General features: G+C 41.5%; 1 protein-coding gene across 3 annotated transcripts in view; it reads right to left on the reverse strand.

The window, feature by feature from the left end:
• cdc14ab (cell division cycle 14Ab) overlaps positions 1-19889 on the reverse strand; it is a 154738-nt gene that overhangs the window by 45433 nt on the left and 89416 nt on the right. For all 3 annotated transcript variants that reach the window (XM_062452673.1, XM_062452672.1, XM_062452671.1), the window contains exons 6-10: positions 14286-14352; positions 13834-13896; positions 9465-9552; positions 6501-6731; positions 4959-5097 (exon numbers count right to left, since the gene is read on the reverse strand). In XM_062452673.1, the coding sequence (XP_062308657.1) occupies positions 4959-5097; positions 6501-6731; positions 9465-9552; positions 13834-13896; positions 14286-14352 (588 nt within the window). The remainder of the gene's footprint in view (positions 1-4958; positions 5098-6500; positions 6732-9464; positions 9553-13833; positions 13897-14285; positions 14353-19889) is intronic.

The following is a 19889-nucleotide window of genomic DNA, read 5'->3' on the forward strand; positions in this document are numbered from 1 at the left end:
GTCTGATTCCGTTTTATCCAGCTGTTATGGCAGCCACGAACTGCAGTTGACGCTGGGCATCTCTATTAGCCTTAAATTAGTAGCAGAGCCTGTTTAAGCCATTCTCTTTTAGTACCATTATGAAGCGGAAAGTATCCCAACCGGAAATGAGAATACGCGGATGGCCGCGCCCATCGTGACTTCCGGAATAAGGTGAATAGGCTACCTATGTTACTATTATAATGATGATGAGTGTTGCTTACTATTACTATCTTATTGTTAATGCCATCGTTGTGGTGTTAACTGACAAAGTTCTAACAATATAACGACCATAACAATATTGTGGTTATCAGACATGATTTATTAATCTTCGTCTTTGTTCCATAATAACATGTCAACAAACTATAATGACGCCGTAACATGCCACGATATTATAACTAATTATATTAGGCTATAATTACATTTGTCAAGCCATGAGCATAATATGCGTTCATTACAAAATGGTTAAATCTGCTTTAAAATAACGGAAATAAACTCTACAAACAACCGTCATGTATGTCTGCAACCATTTGTAAAACTTGCTACAATAAAGGCAGGCAACTGTAGATTATCAAGTCCTTTCTCCTTGTCCTCATTCAGCTCAGGTAAGTCAGCGATTTGCTGATGTTCCCTTTTGTGCTCGTCCCCTGTTCGTATCCGCGAGCACGTTTCCAGGTAACTTTTCTTGACGTAAGCAAATAAATGGGGTGCTAGTTTACCCATTTCGTATTGGTTTCAAACTTAGCAGAAAAATTATTCTATGAAAAAGCTAGTAGTATGAGCCAGGTTCGAGAATCAAACTAAAATTATTGGGGGACATAGTTTTGTAAATGTTGACTGGAGTTAATAGAATATAAACGACCGGAAGAGCCGGGTGCCTAACCGTAAATGCAATACCACCTACATCCACCGTTGCTTCAAGCCGAGGGGCGAGGGTCTGTGAACATAAGGTCGGAACAGCACCTCTTTTCAGCAACAGCTTCATATCAAATCCTGCTTTACATTGTCCCAGGTTTTCAAAACTGTCCTCGGTGAAATGGTTCGAGCAAATGTGTAATTGAGGGTCGAACTGCACAGGGATCTTCTCATCGACAAACATCACAGCCCGTCGAGTGTTTGGTTCCTTAGGAAGACTCTGAAAAGTGTCAGCATTCCCTGTACAGCCTGGAACACTGCATTTACCACCGTAGTCCATTTTCAATATCCTTGAAAAACGTTCTTTGTAATTCTGAGGAAGTACACAGAGCAGCACGCAGCAAATTTGGGGGCGTGACCAAGGTACAGACCAGAGCCAAAACAGGTGGGCTTCGGTGGCTTTTTCAAAACCTACCGCTTTACAGCTACATTTTTTAATTGTGAGATTTGCATAGGAAAGAGGTGTCAATGGACTTTGAGGTTCACTGTATGTCCATTTTACCCACTGAACTGTCGTTATTCAATGTGACAAGGTAAATTCGGTTCTGCAATCAAGGAGTCCTTTAAATTAGCTGTCTGTACAGATCTTGGGACAAAGCCACTTTTTTTTCTAAAACCGGGCTATACGCCGTTTCGAAATATAAGCCGTACAACCACAAGAAAACTGTAAAATCGGGGTACAAGCCTCGGTTTTATTTCCGAAAAATACAGTAAGGAACATTACATCTATCAAATCCTTCTCCAAATACATAAAACATTGGTTATTGACTAATCAAACATGCAGCCATAATCCTGGATATTGTGTTTATCTTTGTCGTACTAGTATTGTCTCTGTGTGTGCTTCTGTGTGGTTGTTATGTTCTAATGCGTGTCTATCCACTTTTACTTGTGTCTACTGTATTGCGTTATGTTTTTCTCATGCCATTAACCGGCCAGCTGTCATGATCTGGAATAGTGGCTGTGTCATTTTACTTGTCTATGCCTATGTGTTTCTTGTTTTATGCTGTTATGGTTGTAACTTTTGTTTGTTTTAAGCCATCAACCTGCTAGGGACTGCAGATGAAAATGAGCCTGTATGGCTAAATCTGGCACTTTACATGTTGAACTGTGCTCATGTTGATTAATGTGCATTGTCCCTTTAAATACAGAAATTCAATGATTCTGTAATGGAAGTCATTGCATGGGCTCAGAAATACCTCCAGAGGCCTGTTCTATAAAGCGAGTTTACCGAATAAGCCAGATTTATGTCAGTTAGTCGGACTCATTTCTAGTTCATTCGGTTCCATAAAGCTAGCTCAACGTAATTCGAACTCGGTTACTATGGCAACTTAGGCTGCGAAACTAGTCTGGTCCGGGGCAGGCTAACTGTCAGGCTTAGTGTGACTTGGTGCTTAACCATACCTTCCTGTAACACTGACCCAACAGGAAAACAATGATTTACCACGGATATTCTAATTTTCAGCAGTTCAATATGTTCAACATTGATAGCAAATCAACTTAAATAGCCTACATAGGCTACAACATTTAGCCTAATGCATTAAACGATGATGAACAATGATTTGATACGCCACGTTAAACGTAGCCTATGGCTTGCCTAGTTTGTGATTTCAAATGTTTAGGCATCAGGCATAGGCCTATCTCAATCTAAATTATCTGAGTATAATTAGCATAGCTCTATAGTTGTTAACAGTAGTATACAATTGCAAAACAAACCTAAATCCATAGGCTAACTTACATCTATATCCTCCATTTTCCCGACACAACCATGTTAAAAAGTTAGGCTACTGGGTAATGTATTGATTAATAGTAGGCTATTTATTTAAAACAATGTCAAAAAAGTAAATTTACATGTGTTTAGAGGGTGTCTGTTTTTTAATCAACGAAGTAACTAAAGGTCTAAAAAAGGACCTCAACCTACGTAGCGTTCACGTCAATCATGGCGTGTCGTTTCATTTTGATGAAGAGGTGGATGAGGGAGCTGTCATAGTACAAGGCTTAAAGGGAACGTTCTTTCTGGAAGAAGTCACGTGGTCGTGTGCATTGCTTTTGACGTGGTGGATTGTATGATCCATGTTTTACCTCTCTGGCTGCTTAAGAATAGGGTGCACGTGCAATTAGCTTGATTACCTAAATCTGACTTGAATTAGTTGGACTGCGTGAGCTGAAATTGGCCTTTATGGAACCGCTTTAGCCCCGCTTGACTTGTTAAGCTAATTCAAGTCTGGTTTGGGACTTTAAGTCCAACTTATTTGAGCTGCCTTTATGGAACAGGCCCCAGAACTCATTGTCTGTGAACACAGTTTGCCATGCCATCCACAAACGCAGGTTAAAGCTCTATCATGCAAAGAAGAAGCCATATGTGAACATGATCCAGAAACACTGCCATCTTCTCTGGGCTCAAGCTTATTTAAAATGGACTGAGGCAAAGTGGGAAAACTGTGGTCAGACAAATTTAAATTAGAAATTATTTTTGGAAACCATTGACGCTGCGTCCTCCAGACTAAAGAGGAGAGGGACCATCCGTCTTGTTATCAGTGCTCAGTTCAAAAGCCTGCATCTCTGATGATATGGAGGGTGCATTAGAGCTTGCACATCTGGAAATGCACCATCAATGCTGAAAGGTATATACAGGTTTTGGAGCAACTTCCATCCAGATAACATCTTTTTCAGGGAAGGCCTTTCATATTTCAGGAAGACAATGTTAAACCACATCCTGCATCTGTTACAACAGCATGGCTTCGTAGTAGAAGAGTCTGGGTGCGGAACTGGCCTGCCTGCAGTCCAGACCTTTCACCAGTTAAAAACATTTGGTGGATCATGAAACAAAAAATATGACAAAGAAGACCCAGGACCATTGAACAGCAAGAATCCTGTATCAGACACAAATATCCAGCAACTGGTCTCCTCAGTTCCCAGACATATACAGACTTGTTAAAAGAAGAGGAAATGCTACACAGTGGTGAACATGGACTTGTCCCTACCTTTGTGAGGCGTGTTGCTGCCATCAAATACAAAATTACTGTATTTTTTCCTTAAAATTGTACATTTCATCAGTTTAAACATTTGATATGTTTTCTATGTTATATAGTGAATATGGGTTTATGTGATTTGAAAATCATTGTATTCTGTTTTTTATTTTACACAACATCACACCTTTTGCGGAATTGTGGTTGTAATTTAAGGTTTCACCAAGCCTCCACATTAGTAACTTCCTATCTAAATTACTTATTGCTTCCTGAATTGAAGGCTCTAAATTCCCCCCAGGAGGTTTTCATGACACTTGTCAGAATGAAGTTATAATGACTACCTAGATACTTTGCCTACTGAACATTTAATTTGCCAATGGGAGAATATTTGCCACACATACTAGTAAACATTTATGTTTTGCATTTTGTTGATGAGAAAACGTCATGTTAATGAGTTATCCACATCATTTTGTTTTCATCATCACTAAATGCATGAAAAGAAAACTATAGAGCCATCAATATGGTTGATTTGTCTGAGCTGGTATACTAACTGACCACTACATAAATGCCATGCACCAAACACATGTAAAAGTGTGTGGCGTAAACCATCTCTTGGATCTTAACAGAACAACAAACATACAGTACAAGCTTTGCTGCAAGTTTTGCTTTAGATTGTCATGGATGAGACAACGTTTTGATTTTGTAATAATCAGCTAAATAGCAGTGTTCTAAAGGCAATCATATTATTAAATCGCCAAATGGGTTTGCTAGCGAGAGATAACCGACAGCAAAGGCTCCAGGTTTTCTAACTAGCAAGCAGGTTCATCTGTCTTTTCATTTCATTTTCAAAAATATATAATTAGAAACCCTAGTGCAGCCACGTAAACTTGATGACATATGTATGATCTTTTGCATACAAATAATCATTTGCTCGTATTGAAGCCAATAATCACACCGGTGTAACCTTCAAAGACCATTCATTTAATACACATTAACACAATCCATAATGTATATGAAGGAATCTAGCTAGAGGTCCAAGACCCTCTACGGAGTACTTACTCTTCTAGAAAGTGCTGCTGTGGCCCAATAACGGAGCCTGGACGGCAGATTCTGATCCAGCCAATGGCCTCCGCAGCCATGAAACGATAGTGCTTCATCAGGTAACAACCGATCAGAGTTCCTGTTCGTCCAAGGCCCGCTGATCATGTTGGAGGGAGCAGCAGAGAAAGAAAGAAAACACTGAAAACAGGTTCCAAAAAACGTAATAATAATTTCAGAATGGAACAGAGAACATGGGAGACAGGATAAAATAAGGAAGTTATGAGAGCAAAAATAATTAAATATGAATGTTAATGTAATTAATAATGAATGTTAATGTAATGTTTATATGTATTTCGATTAAGTTCATTAATATTCACGTTCCTTTACAAAAAAAAGACCCAATCAGAGGTCAGGGTGAGAAGTTGTGGGGTGTGGAGAAAGAGAGAGAACGGAGAAAAAAAAGTGTGAGATTTGCGCAGAGCACTGCGGCGGTATAAATTAGTAAAAGACTAAGTAAGCCTAAACGTGAGTGTAATGTGTATGCAGACTGTACAGACAGTGAGTCTGAAGAAACGTTTGAAATACGTTGCCGGTTATGCTACTGTTGTGTAAGACTCAAATAAAGTTTACAAGAGAGAGAGCTAGCTAGTCAGCTCGAGCTAGGAGCTTCAATGAACTGTGGCCTGCAAGTAGCCTGCTCGGCTGTCTTGGGCACATGTTTCGAGAGTGCAAATCTCCAGGAGCATCGGTGGTTATGACGTCTACCTCACCAGCACCACCAGGAAAGTGCTGCAACGGCGAGGAGGACATCTAACACAGCAACAGTATTTTGGGGGTTTTGGTTTGAGGCGCCATGGCGCGAACTGACATTTTGTTGAGAACTCTCCACGCCAAGTCATGCAACGGGCCTGCATCATGGTTGGTTAATTTGATCGCCTGTCTTTCCATTTAGTGGATTAGTTAAGTTACATGTCGGCTTAGTTTAGGATACCGAAATTGAGGGGTGTAAAGATTTGTTCAATTCAGTGTATGTTTGTATTTCATGTGTATTTCTATATATTTTCAGTAAATATATAAAACGTGTTTCTTTTTGATCATTGTTTAAGCATTTGGGTTTTACACAGGTAATATTAGGGGTTATCATAGTAGGCTAAAGGAATCTAAAGTTACATTCTAGGACATTAATTAATTAGAGAGATCTTTCACTGAAAGAAGAATTCGGGGAGCACACTCTAAACTAATAGAAGACATGCTAGGGGGCGCTACATGGAAAAATGACAGCACTTGGAAGTTTAAGCAGTCAGTTGGATGGATTGGAAAGCAAGCCAGACACTTTGGACACATTGTGTTGCTGTTAACAGTAGCAGGTTCACAAGCCACAAGTTTTTATCGGTCACAGACACCACATTTTAATCTTAGCGGTTAACAGTTAATGGTCGTTAACGAGTGTCGATTATCAGTCAGAAAAAAACATCTAAATGAGCATCCCTAAACATGTGGTGAAACATTTAAAGAATTGGGTGAATACATCAAGGGTGCATTTGGATTAGACCGTCTTACCCTTGCAGTGGACAGCCAGAGCACCATCAGTGCTCTCACAGATTTGCAGAAAACGTTGAGTGATGATGTCGCTGGGAGTGCTACCATCCACAAAGAATAGTTCATGGTGGTCAAAACCAGCATCTGTGAAACGCTTTGAGTCATAGATCTTCTTGTTAAGCCGCACCACTGTAGTCACGTTGTGTTTCCTGAAGTAGGGGAAGTAGGCCTCAGGAGCATGCAGTGGGTAACCTAGAGATTTGGCAGTAAAAAGAAAAAGGTTCTGAGGCAGTTCATCTAATATATTATATTATGATCTAGTATTTATGTTTGTGTCTGCTCAAAAGATATATATTTTTTGGTCTGACAAACTGCTGCAATGTACCCCAAACTGCAATTTACCCCAAACTGCTGCAAATTCCCCTACGGCCAACTCTTTCACTCAAAAGTCAGATGGGAGTCAGGTGGCTGAGCAGTTAGGGAATCGGGCTAGTGATCTGAAGGTTGCCAGTTCGATTCCTGGCCATGCCAAATGACGTTGTGTCCTTGGGCAAGGCACTTCACCCTACTTGCCTCGGGGGAATGTCCCTGTACTTACTGTAAGTCGCTCTGGATAAGAGCGTCTGCTAAATGACTAAATGAAATGTAAAAGTCCTCTTTTATTATTATTATTATTATTATTAAACTTAATGTCTACCATAATGCATGTGCATTTAACACTAGAAGCGCCAAGCAGGTGTAATTTGGCTCCGGCAAAGAGATAATTTACTTTGCACTCAATCAAATCTATGAAGTGCATGAAGCTGGGAAATTAAGTCTCTGACTCCCGGTCCACCAGCAACGGATCTCCTCAGGGCTGCATTCTTTCCCCTCTGCTCTTCTCCCTGTACACCAACAGCTGCACCTCCCGTCATCAGTTCATCAAACTCCTGAAGTTTCGAGTCGCAATAGCAAAGATTCTACTCAACCTAAAAGGTTCAGAGTGGTCCAGGAATTACATTTACATTTTACATTTAGTCATTTAGCAGACACTCTTATACAGAGCGACTTACAGTAAGTACAGGGACATTCCCCAGAGGCAAGTAGGGTGAAGTGCCTTGCCCAAGGACACAACGTCATTTGGCACGGCCGGGAATCGAACTGGCAACCTTCAGATTACTAGCCCGATTCCCTAACCGCTCAGCCACCTGACTCACGTATGCAAAATATACCAACATAAATTGTCTGGTTACATTCCCAAAGGTCCAAACTATCTAACCATTTGACCCAATAGGAGCTTCCATGCCCTGTCCATAGCCTTCTAAAGCCAACCAGGTGGCTACCAAAATCTGTGCGTCCTGCCTTCCCACACACACACTCTTACTTTGGTACAAAACTGAAATTGGCTTCAGCTGGTTCACAAATGAGCTTGTTAGCCTTATCCAATGAAATTCTGCAGACGCTGTCCCTGTACTTACTGTAAGTCGCTCTGGAAAAGAGCGTCTGCTAAATGCCTAAAATAAAATAAATAAATCCTGGTTAATCAGATAAAGCACTCCAATTTGTTCATGCTTCAGTTTTTGTGTTTCAGCAATACTAATGGGGGATTTAGCTATAATATACGATAGTGGGGGATTTAGCTATAATATACGATAGTTCTAAGTACCACCTTTCAGCCTAATTATTTGACCTTGGTTACCAAGGCTCCTTTTGGAGTCTCCAAAAGAAAACGCCGGGATGTACTCTTAGAAAAACATGTGTAAATATGAATATATTGTGGTATTATATTTGACTTGAATTAGGTAAGGTTTCATGCTGTGGTCCAATTTTGTCTTCCAGCTAATACCTACCACCGCTAGGCCTCATCAGGCATGTGTTTTCAAAACAAAATCAAGGCAGAAATAAACCTTTCAATTTCATTGTGTTCAAGCGTCTATTACTCAGAACCAGTAGGACTTACAGGGGTCCTGACAAAAGGGGAAAGAACTTCAGAGTTTCACCTTTCAAAAGAGACCACAATCCTGCATGTACTCCAATGGGGGTCAGATGGCTGAGTGGTTAGGGAGTCAGGCTATTAATCAGAAGGTTGTTGGTTCGATCCCCGGCTGTGCCAAATGATGTTGTGTCCTTGGGCAAGGCACTTCACCCTACTTGCCTCGGGGGGGAATGTCCCTGTACTTACTGCAAGTCGCTCTGGATAAGAGCGTCTGCTAAATGACTAAATGTAATGGTTCAAGAACAGCTTTCAATTTACTTTGGGTATGCCCTTTTTAGGCGTTTTTTATTTTTTTTGACAGGATTGAGAATAGGTTTCTTATTTGTTTACTGTATGCACCTGCCCACCAAAGTAAATTCCTTGTGTGCACGACTTGGCGATTAAACTTTATTCTGAAAATGTTTCTGATTGGTTAGATTAACAATGCAAGCGTGGTATATATTTATATAGTTACACTGGCAACTCTGTGCTGGACAATTGGTTGTATACTAATATACATAGCCTTAACCATTAACTTTATTTTATAAACCTTTAGCTATGGAGCTTGCTGTGCAATCTTGGTAATTTGTCAAAGGTCAGTTAGCAATGCAATTTGTCAACTTCATCCAAATTGATGTCAAGATGGATAGATTGATGCATGTAGTAGATGACTGCTATTAAAAATTAATACGCTGGCTGTTGCACAAAAATCTGTGTGGACTAATCTTGATTAATTTTGCACCAGGCACATGCGGCCATGCAGCTCAAACCCTGTAGCCCCTACTAAAAACTATAGGCTGCTTGACGCTTTGGCAAGTGAAAGCACAATCGGCGAGGTCACTGTCTGTACATGAAATGCGCCGAAGGAAACTAACCCTATTTTGTCATGGGCTCACCTCTGAATATTCCAATTGTTTTGTAATATAGATGGTTTTGGGCTAGAGAACAATAGACAATTATGCATGTCTCTACTGAAATGGAAAATGTGACATTATACGGTAAATGACAAGTTAATTAAAAATGTATCTTACCATTTTGCACTTTACTTTTGGGGTGGGGTCCGCTGAAGGCCAGCAACTTTCCTGGCACTATCCAGTTGAAGTCACCATTCTCAACTCGCTAAAGTGAAAGAGAGGAAACACAGCAATTGCAAAATCATAAGCACCTTCACCTCCTGTGAAAATGTTGCTAGGTTTATTCTAACTAGTTCATTGCCAGTTGCCGGTAACTGCTAGTGTCCGTTGGCGGTGAATGCAAGTGCAGTGCCCTCATTGGTGGCTTGTGAGATCCATGGTTCCAACACTTCAGTGCATCTCAATTCAGTTATATTTATTTATCGCAAGATACATGGCTTCATTGCTTAGTACAGCTCAACATGGTGGCAAACGTATTTATATATTGAGGCCATATTTATTTCTCGCAAACACAAACCGCTCATCCAAACCACTTCACATGCAACACTGCACGTCCTTGGGTCCTGTGCAATACACCCAACTTTTCTGTTATTCAGACATTCAAAATATGTTAGCCTCCAGCGTGATTAAACACAAACTCAAACCAAAGACCCAGTTTCCCAGACATGGATTAAGCCTAGTCTTAGATCAAAATCTTTTTCAAAGGAGATCTTCATTGCATTGTTCTCTTTAACTAGGCGTAATCCATGTCTGGGAAACTGGGCCTGTTCAGAAGTCAGAAGTGTTCAGAAGTCAGGATTTACACATTTTATAGCAATGCTTACACGTACACACACACTGGATCTCATGACATTCCTATGATATGTAGAATATACAGCCTAGAATATATAATATACAAGGATACACTTACATTCTCGCATGTTTTATTTATTGTGTGCCCTCGCTTTTTTTGCTCAGACCGGCCCACCACAATCGGTCGGACGGAGGGGTGGAGCCTGTTAAGAGATGTGATTGGGCCAGCCCAGTGTCAGTGTGGAAAATGAACCAACGGGCCGCTGTCCCTGCTTTATGGGCCTTTTTTTACCGGCATTTGCCCGGTATGCCAGATTACCAGTCCAGGCCTGGTTATACTGCAGTTGGTCTATAGTAGTCCGACATGATCAAAGATTCATAGTTGGCTGACAAAATAGCGTTGTCCCCAGTCAAAAGTATAAACACACAGGGACATCATAAACATTCAATGGTCTAATTAGATCCAGTTATTAGTGACAAAACATACAAGTTCTTTATTTATTGTCAAGACATGGTTGAAGCAAAAAATTTGTAATTTGTTTGGAAATTCTAGGCTGTAGGCTTACTTGATGTTTGCCTACATGTTGATGCTTTGCTAATTTAACAACTTTCGGAATTGCAAGACAGGCAGTGTAGCCTATAATAGGAAGTGGATAATATAATACTGGTTGAGAATGTCTATTGTGGCTTTATGTAGGCTATTACTGTAACATTGGGACTCCAGTTTCAAATGTGGATGGCGTGTTATGCAAGGGCAGTAGCGCATATAAAATGAAAGTTGCATTTGATAAATCAAGTAGGTGGCCTATCTACTACAATTAGACTGACAGATAATTTAGAATGGCCGACGTTTTGTTCCCGTTACGTCTATGGACTAAATAGAATAATGGTAATCTCGGGTATCGCGTTGTGCACAGGATTTCTTTTTTTGCTGGTGAACCGTGAATGCATCTTTCAGGCTGTTTGACAGGTGCGATATTCCATCCCTCCTTCTAATGATAGATCGCACAGTGAATCAATGGATTTGGTTCCTTTCAACGTTGTCCAGCTTACTCAAATCCAGTTAGCCAACATTCCAAGAATTCCATTCTAATAGGCCTACTTACAGCTCAAGAATAAATGAATTTAGCCTATTGTTACCTTCACGCACTTTGTACAAAATATGGGCATTCAATGCAGCCAGATGTAAGAGGCTGTAAAATGCTCATTTATACCTCTTGATATTTCAGATATGCTTTTGTAAGCACTACTATTGAGTGGCTTGTTATAATGTTAGGCAGGAATTAGAAAAGGGGGACATTGATTGTGAAGGAGTAAGTCGAGTACAAAGAGTAGAGACAATAAAGTGTGGCCGGCCGAATCGAGGAGTCACGGAGCCCAGTAGTCTGTCCGTGTCTATAATTATTATAATTTATAAGCCTTCAAGAACGATCGGTTACACTATTGTGAATCCAATGATCATAACAGTCCCTGCCCATGCCGTCATCTCCTTTTATTATATTCATCAATGATTTAACCTACCATTTGCAAAATAGTTGCAAACTATCAACGTCATAATATGATTTGATTCGCTAATGTGTGAATGCAAAATGCATTTATTAGTTATGTTTGTCTGCTTTACAAAACATATTTGCATTTCACGATTACAATTATTATGCGCTATGTCATGACATAATTGCGCTTACCAGTTGTGGCATCACGAGAGGACGTGGTAGAGGGGCATTATGTTTCTCTCCAGGAGTGGCTACCATGCCACAAGATCAAGAACACAGAAGAACTACGTCTCCCAGAATTCCCCACGCAGACAGGTGCAAATGCCTCAGCCCTCTGAAGCGGGAGCTCAGGTGTTGGAGAGAGAGGGAACAAAAGAGTGGACACACACACCAAGCAAAGGAGAGCGTACCTGGCACAAACGGAGTTCGATGCCAGAGGAACTTTGATTTTGAGTATCCCGTTGGTAGGATCCAATTGAGGAGCAACTTTATGAAGCCTCTGTTTTGCTTTAAAATGATTTATGTTTGCTTCCTGAAATGTTTTTTTTGTTGGTGAATAAACCGGTTTCTTTGTTTGAACGCACTTTTGCCTGCTCTGTCCGGTTGTGATGCACTGCCCTACACCCCGCTTAGTGGTCCAGCCTCTCATGATACCACACAGTCAACACACAGACATCCATGTGAAGCTAATGCACTTCATAAAATTCACTTACATTTTTCACATCATTTTTCACATCATTACAGACTAGTCTGGGCATCTGTGTGTTGACTGGTAAGCGCAATTATGTCATGACATAGCAGGGGCGGATCTAGAAAAATATTCATGGGGTGGCAAGAGGGTGGCAGGAGATTTTGAGGGGTGGCATCCCGTGGCAAATGTGTGTGAGATCAAAATGAAAAAACTAAAGGCTGTGCAACATGTATGCATAGTCAGTGAACACTGAAATGAATTTGAGGATTATAGGTCACATGACCAAAAAGCTATTGAAGTTTGAAGATTTATTTTGAATAAAATATTTTTTAATAACCTGAGATGAAAATGAACAAAATAAAGGCTTTGCAGCATGAATGCATACATCTTCAACAGTTTAACATTATTTTGACGCTCCTAGTTCATGTTGTTGAAAAGCTATTGACTTTTGAATTTGTTGACGGTCCCTAAACGTACGCGTTGTTTAGGCAGCCAAAAGCATTGGCTAAGTGGCCGGTCGTAGCAGTGCTAAACACCGGTTAAAATAACACAATACTGGGCTACCGAATATCTGTTGAATATCAAACTTCAAACTAACTTTACCACAGTCATCTTTGTTGTTGCTTTGTTGCCCAAAGTATTCACGGTTAATGTTATTAACCTCAATTCAACAGGAAAAGTAACATTGCCAATCCGTATAGCCCTGCACTTTTGTAATTATTCTTAGTCATTAATAGATAATTGCTTAACACCTCATTCCTCCGGTGTGGTCTGCTGTCTGTGCCGACGATTTCTTCCTTGAGTTGAAGCCTTCTATGGTCAGTTTGCGCCTTCCTTGTGTTCAAATGAAAGCAACTTCGGTGGCGGTGTGGGGAGGGTGGATGGAGTCGTTTTCGTGCTGCATTTACTCGCATTCGGATATTAGAAATTCGCTCTCGCAAATGTCCGATGAGCCACAACTTTTCTTTGTTTTCAAAGCTGCCAACTGGGGTGGCAAGGCTATTTTTAGGGTGGCAAACCCCGGTAGATCCGCCCCTGTGACATAGCGGTAACAATAATTGTAATCGTAAAATGCAAATATGCTTGCTAGACATATCTTATTTAGGCTATTTAACTTTTGTCTGAAGGACAGACTTGTGCAAGGGAACCCTTGCGACATCTGCTGATAGAAAGGCGAATTGCAGCCTTATAAGGCAAAGGAAAAGATTGACAAATGCACAATTGAACCAAAACATGAGCAAAATAGACTTAAATTAGCTTTCCCCGGTGTGATTTTGAAAATGTTAAAATACTGGATGACAGAACACACATCTAGAAAAAGTCAATAAAGCAGGGTCCTGGAATCTGCTAAGAGTGCAAAGATAAAAAGATGTTGTCTATGGGTCAACTATGGTAACACAGCACTACCTTCTGTGAAGGTAAAGCTATTTAGGTGCAAGGAAACAAAGCACCTGTGAGAAGCAGATAAGAATGTTTGCAAGTGCTTCCTTTCTCTTCATTATATCATCACCTCATAGTGCTCATATTCATCCACATCAAAGGTCTCAAAGGTGAAGAAACCATGCTGAAGGGCCTGCAACACAAGAGCAGAGGGGATAAATTCCTCTTAAATAGTTTTGGGACTTGACCTGGGCAATCCAGACAAAAGTGTAATCTTTATGCACAGTAACACTGATATGTTGCACTGTAATTAGGATTCCTTCCTACGTCACTTGATTCCCTAATTACAGCTGACAGTCTGCACTTGTATTCCATTGTCTTTCTTAAATCATTAGGCAATAAACTGGAAAAGTAGTATTGCTCAATGGTAGAGCATTTGACTGTAGATCAAAAGGTTGTAGGTTCAAAATCATCATCTGTATGTGACTTTGGATAAAAGGCACTATGTATCCAGTACATTATTATATGAGTATACTGCCAGAATTTTCTAAATACTACACAAGATTAATAAACAAAACCTACCTTCCGGATTCCTTGAAGGCAATCAAGAATGGTTAGATTGTATGTGCAAGTTCCAAAGGAAGCATCCCTAAAAATAAAAGTGTGTGTCATTGAAAGTAAAAAATAATTTTCTAAAACTTAAAACTAATGAGCAAAGCCTAGTTCAGGCATGGCACTCGGGCAGCGTGCCTAATTACACTCATTAACTACACCTGTGTTTGCCTGCTTCAAGCCCATTGGCCCACGTCCGATAAGGCGGCATTATAAGGCTGCATGGATACTCCTACACTCACTCACGGTTATTGTATTATCGTGCTGCTGCCATCCTCCACCAACCCAATCTCCCCCATGTTGTCTGTATGTTGCGATCCATCAGGGAGGATTATTTCTCCATTTGCTCCCTGCCTCATATTCTATGTATTTTGCTTGCTAATGCTAGAGGCAGGGAGTCCTTCCCCCGTAGATACATCCACTCCGCCAAAGTCAAACCTATCTATCCATGTCTATGGTAGAATAAATAAAATGACGTGTCTTGACTGAAATGACTTAAGAATTAAGAATACATCAAACAAAATATAGCTGCAAGCAGCAATGGGGTGGCCAAGCAGGTCAGATGACCCAGAAGAAACTTTCGACATCCTCAGAAGTGTTCCAAGTACATGCAGCAAGTTTGGCGTGAATCCATCAAAGATTTGCTGAGATACGACACAACTTTCAGTTTGGCGGCTCTGCTGCCGATTTCGATTGGCTGAACCGGACAAACGGTTTCGAAAATCTAAAATCATTTTGATAGTTTGTGTGAAGATTGCATTGACTATAGCTTGTAGCTTGACTACAGGTAACTAGCGACTGCGGTGTACCTGGCTTCCTTTGCAGTGGCTTACAGTCTCGCTAAACAGAGAATCAGAGACATGACAAGCTCGTCGGCTTTGGCTAGATTCAAACCTCTGACGTTGCCGTTGCCAGGACACCAACTTATCCTAGTGAGCGATTCTCAGTGCTGCAAATCACAGTTCAGTTACTGGGTAAAAATATAAGCAGTTTTTCCTGTGGCAAGCGGTTTGTCCGATTTGGCCCAAGTTTAAACAGCTGTAATTCAGTCCTATTTTGACATCAGAATCAGAATTCGGTTTATTCGCCATGTATGTTATACAAACACGGAATTTACTGTGGCAGGGAGGTGCAAAACACTAAACATATACAGATCTTAAATTAAGTAAAAGTACAAAAGTTTAACTATTTCTAAGAACTAAACAATCTAAGAATACAACAATTTAAGATTGTGGTCGGCCACAATCTTCCTCGCACGCCTCAGGGTCCTCGAGGTGTGCAGGTCCTCGAGGGTCCTCAGGACCTTCTCAGCAGTGCGGATGATACGCTGCAGTCTGCTCTTGTCCTTGGCAGTGGCAGCAGCGTACCAGACGGTGATGGAAGAGGTGAGGATGGACTCAATGATGGCTTTGTAGAAGTGCACCATCATTGTCTTTGGCAGGTTGAATTTCTTCAGCTGCCGTAGGAAGTACATCCTCTGTTGTGCTTTTTTGGTGAGGGAGCTAATGTTCAGTTCCCACTTGAGGTCCTGGGAGAGGATGGTGCCCAGGAAGCGGAAGGACTCCACAGTGTTGACTGGGGAGTCGCACAGGGTGATGGGGTGAGTGGGGCTGTATTCTTCCTGAAGTCCACAACCATCTCCACTGTCTTAAGAGCATTGAGCTCCAAGTTGTTCTGGCTACACCAGGTCACCAGGTTGTCAGCTTCCCACCTATAGTCAGACTCATCCCCGTCAGAGATGAGCCCAATGAGGGTGGTGTCGTCCATAAACTTCAGAAGTTTGACAGACGGATGACTGGAGGTGCAGCTGTTGGTGTACAGGGAGAGGGGAGGGGAAAGGACGCAGCCCTGAGGAGATCCGGTGCTGATGGACCGGGAGTCAGAGACTTGTGTTCCCAGCTTAACGCACTGCTTCCTGTCAGACAGGAAGTCTGTGATCCACCTGCAGGTGGAGTCGGGCACGTTCAGCTGGGAGAGCTTGTCCTGAAGCAGGGCAGGGATGATGGTGTTGAAGGCAGAGCTGAAGTCAACAAACAGGATCCTGGCATAGGATGCTGGGGAGTCCAGGTGCTGTAGGGTGAAGTGGAGGGCCATGTTAACGGCGTCATCCACAGATCTGTTGGCTCTGTAAGCAAACTGCAGTGGGTCCAGGAAAGGGTCTGTGATGGCTTTGAGGTGTGCCAGCACAAGGCGCTCAAAAGACTTCATTACCACAGAGGTCAGGGCGACGAGTCTGTAGTCATTGAGTCCTGTGGGCCTTGGCTTTTTGGGCACAGGGATGATGGTGGAGGACTTGAGACAGGCTGGCACATGGCATGTCTCCAGGGAGGTGTTAAAAATGTAGGTGAACACCGGAGACAGCTGGTCAGCGCAGTGCTTGAGGGTGGCAGGAGAGACAGAGTCCGGCCCAGCTGCTTTGCGGGGGTTCTGCCTCTTGAAAAGTCTGTTAACTTCACCCTCCTGAATGGAGAGAGTTGTCACTGTAGAGGGGGTGAGGGAGGAGGCCCCGTGGGTGGGAAGGGGTAGATCAGGACAGTCCAATTGTCTTTCAAATCTACAGTAGAACTCATTCAGGTCGTTGGCCAGGCGGGAGTCTTTAGTGGAGTGGAGGGCTCTGGGCTTGTAGTTTGTGATCTGCCTGAGCCCTCTCCAGACAGAAGCAGAGTCGTTAGCAGAGAACTGACGCTTCAGTCTCTCTGAGTACAGTCGTTGTCAAGGTGATTGTGGTCTGAAGATAATCTGTCCCAAATTTGGTGAATATTTGATACATTTTGTAGGAGGAGTGAACAAAAGCGTTTTATTAATTCATTCAAAATGGCGGCATCAATTCGGCTGGTATCACAAATTAACATGTGTCAGACACGGGATCGAAACCCTAGAGGTTAGAGGACACATATATACAAAGCACAATAAATCTGACTCTTCTTGAGTATAGATCCCCTGAGAATGAAACATGATCATTACCATTATACTGTTAGACAGCTACTGTGGCATACCTGGCTTCACTAAACAGATAAACCAGTATCATGACATGCTTGATGACTGTGGCTGGGTTCGAACCTATGACCTTGCACTTCAGAGGAACCCGTCTTATCCCAGTGAGCTATTCTCACTGCAGGGAAATGCTGTGTTCAGTTACTGTATAAAAAAAAGTAAGAAGTTTCTCCTGTGGGAAGCATTGTCAGATTTGACCCAAGTATAACAAGCTGTAATTCAGTCCTATTTTGACATTTCAAGGTGATTGTGGTCTGAAAATGATTTGATTACATGTCCATGAAAATAGGAGCAACGGCGAACGAGGAGTTTGTTTTAATGAAAATTCCAAATGGCCGACGCCCAAAATGGCAGACACGGGACAGTGTGATATATTTCGACTTAGTATGCCACGTAGAATCAGAAGAGACCAATCTTGTGATTTATGACAAATCTGTTCAGAAGTTATGATGCAAGAAATCCGATGCACTGGCTAGACGTAGCATCACTATATCGACAAAGCACAATAAATCTGACTCTGAGTATAAATCCCCTGAGAATGAAACATTATCGTGACCATTATGATTATACTGCTCGACAGCTACTGTCGCATACCTGGCATCACTAAACAGATAAACCAGTATCATGACATGCTTGAGACTTTGGTTGGATTCGAACCTACGACCTTGCACTTCAAAGGAGCCCGTCTTATCCCAGTGAGCCATTTTCAGCGCTGGGAATTGCTGTGTACAGTTACTGTATACAAAAAGTAAGCCATTTCTCCTGTGGCACGCGTGGTCAGATTTGGCCCAAATTGTTGCCCCAACAGCTGTAATTCAGTCCTATTTTGACATGTCAAGGTGATTGTGGTCTGAAGATAATCTGTGCCAAATCTGGTGAATATTGGATACATTGTGTAGGAGTAGGGAAAAAACGTTTTATTCATTCATTCAAAATGGCGGCCTCATCAATTCGTCTGGGATCACGCATTAACATGCGTCAGACATGGGATCTCCTAAGATATCATGAGACATAGGAATCACTGAAATACAACAAACAAATCAACAGTTATTGGTCAAAACACAATTTTGCCTATTGTAGCGCCCCCTAGAGCTCAAATGACCCTACCTTTTTCGGACCTCTTAATAACAGGGTCATGAATCCATACACCAAGTTTGGAGTCAATGCATCAAAGATTCACTAAGATATGACCTCACTTCCCTTTTTCCGGATCTGTTGCTGAATCTGATTGGCTGTAACTAACAAACGGTTGCGAAAATCAAAGCTCCAGGGGATAACTTTTGTGAGGTTTGGTCTGAAGATCATCTGTGGCAATTTTGAAGAAGATTCGTTAAGAATTGTAGGAGGAGTAGCGAAAAAACGCTTTTCGTTAACATTCAAAATGGCGGAGAATCTATATGACTGGGTATGACGTCATAGAGTGCGTTGAACTTGTCTTGATCCAGGGAATCCAATGATACCTCATTTTGGAAAATGCGGCATATGGTTCAAAGGTAACGTGTGTAAACACACCTTCAACTTTGACCCATTGGTGGCGCTAGAGGGTTGGAATGGGAGACATGAAACTTGGTGAAAGTGATGAGGGGACAGGTCCCAAAGAGTGTGCCAAATTTCACAACTTCTGACCATGTGGTTCTAGGGGCTGCCATAGACTCCCATGGCAGATGTATAATAACTAGAGAGGGTACAATTTCTGGGGAAATTGTAGGGTGTGCTTGCTTGCATCGGTTGCACAGGGGTCCGTATTTCTGTATATTTTATATAAAAATGCATACTTATTATTTATAAAGATTACATATATTTAAAAGCATATATTTGTTGCTGCTCATTTACAACTCAAAATACGAGTGAAGTGTAGAATGAAATAGATGTCTTCTCATTTCCCCTGCAAGAGGCAGCCTCATAGCTGAATCAAAACGAATAAATTTGGCAGAGCGGTGTAAAAATTGACCTAATCTCTATGATTTAAACGTCCTTTTAAGTTTTCCCTTCTCGTGATATTTTCAGGCATTTAGCCTACTCATTGCATTCATTCATTAATAAAGAACCCCCTTTGAAGATTATTCTACGACGTTACCGGCAGTAGAAGATGGAATCGCGATTCAAACAGTACCATCTGCTAACTGAAAATATGCCCCCAAAAACGTAAATAAGCTTGACATTTATTAAATGGAAAATCGCTCATTGATAAAAAGCTCACTGGTAGCGATCATTGTCAGTAACAACGCAAAATGCGATATAGCCCTGTGTGGAGAAGCTGCCCCGGTAAATTCTACTACGGTACAGTACTAGACTACTGCTGTGTTCGTCTTGGTACTGTAGCGATTGCGTTGGTTGAATTGGATGTAACGTTCCGTTGTACGGTTTAGGCTGAAATTAATTATTTTCATGAACAGATTGACAACGTTTAGGCTGTGGCAATGAAGTTCAGGTTAGTAGTTAGATAGACTTTTGATTTAAGTAAGGGGAGTGCCGAACATGTTCTGTCGCCGTTTGACTTCCTAAACAGCTGTGTAAGTTAGATGTTTTTGTCGTGTGTCTCGCGTAAGCTACAGCGTTGCAGTGAGCTACACTGGTTTG

Source organism: Osmerus eperlanus, chromosome 26 (assembly GCF_963692335.1).
Source record: "Osmerus eperlanus chromosome 26, fOsmEpe2.1, whole genome shotgun sequence".
In the NCBI taxonomy this organism is placed as follows: domain Eukaryota; kingdom Metazoa; phylum Chordata; class Actinopteri; order Osmeriformes; family Osmeridae; genus Osmerus; species Osmerus eperlanus.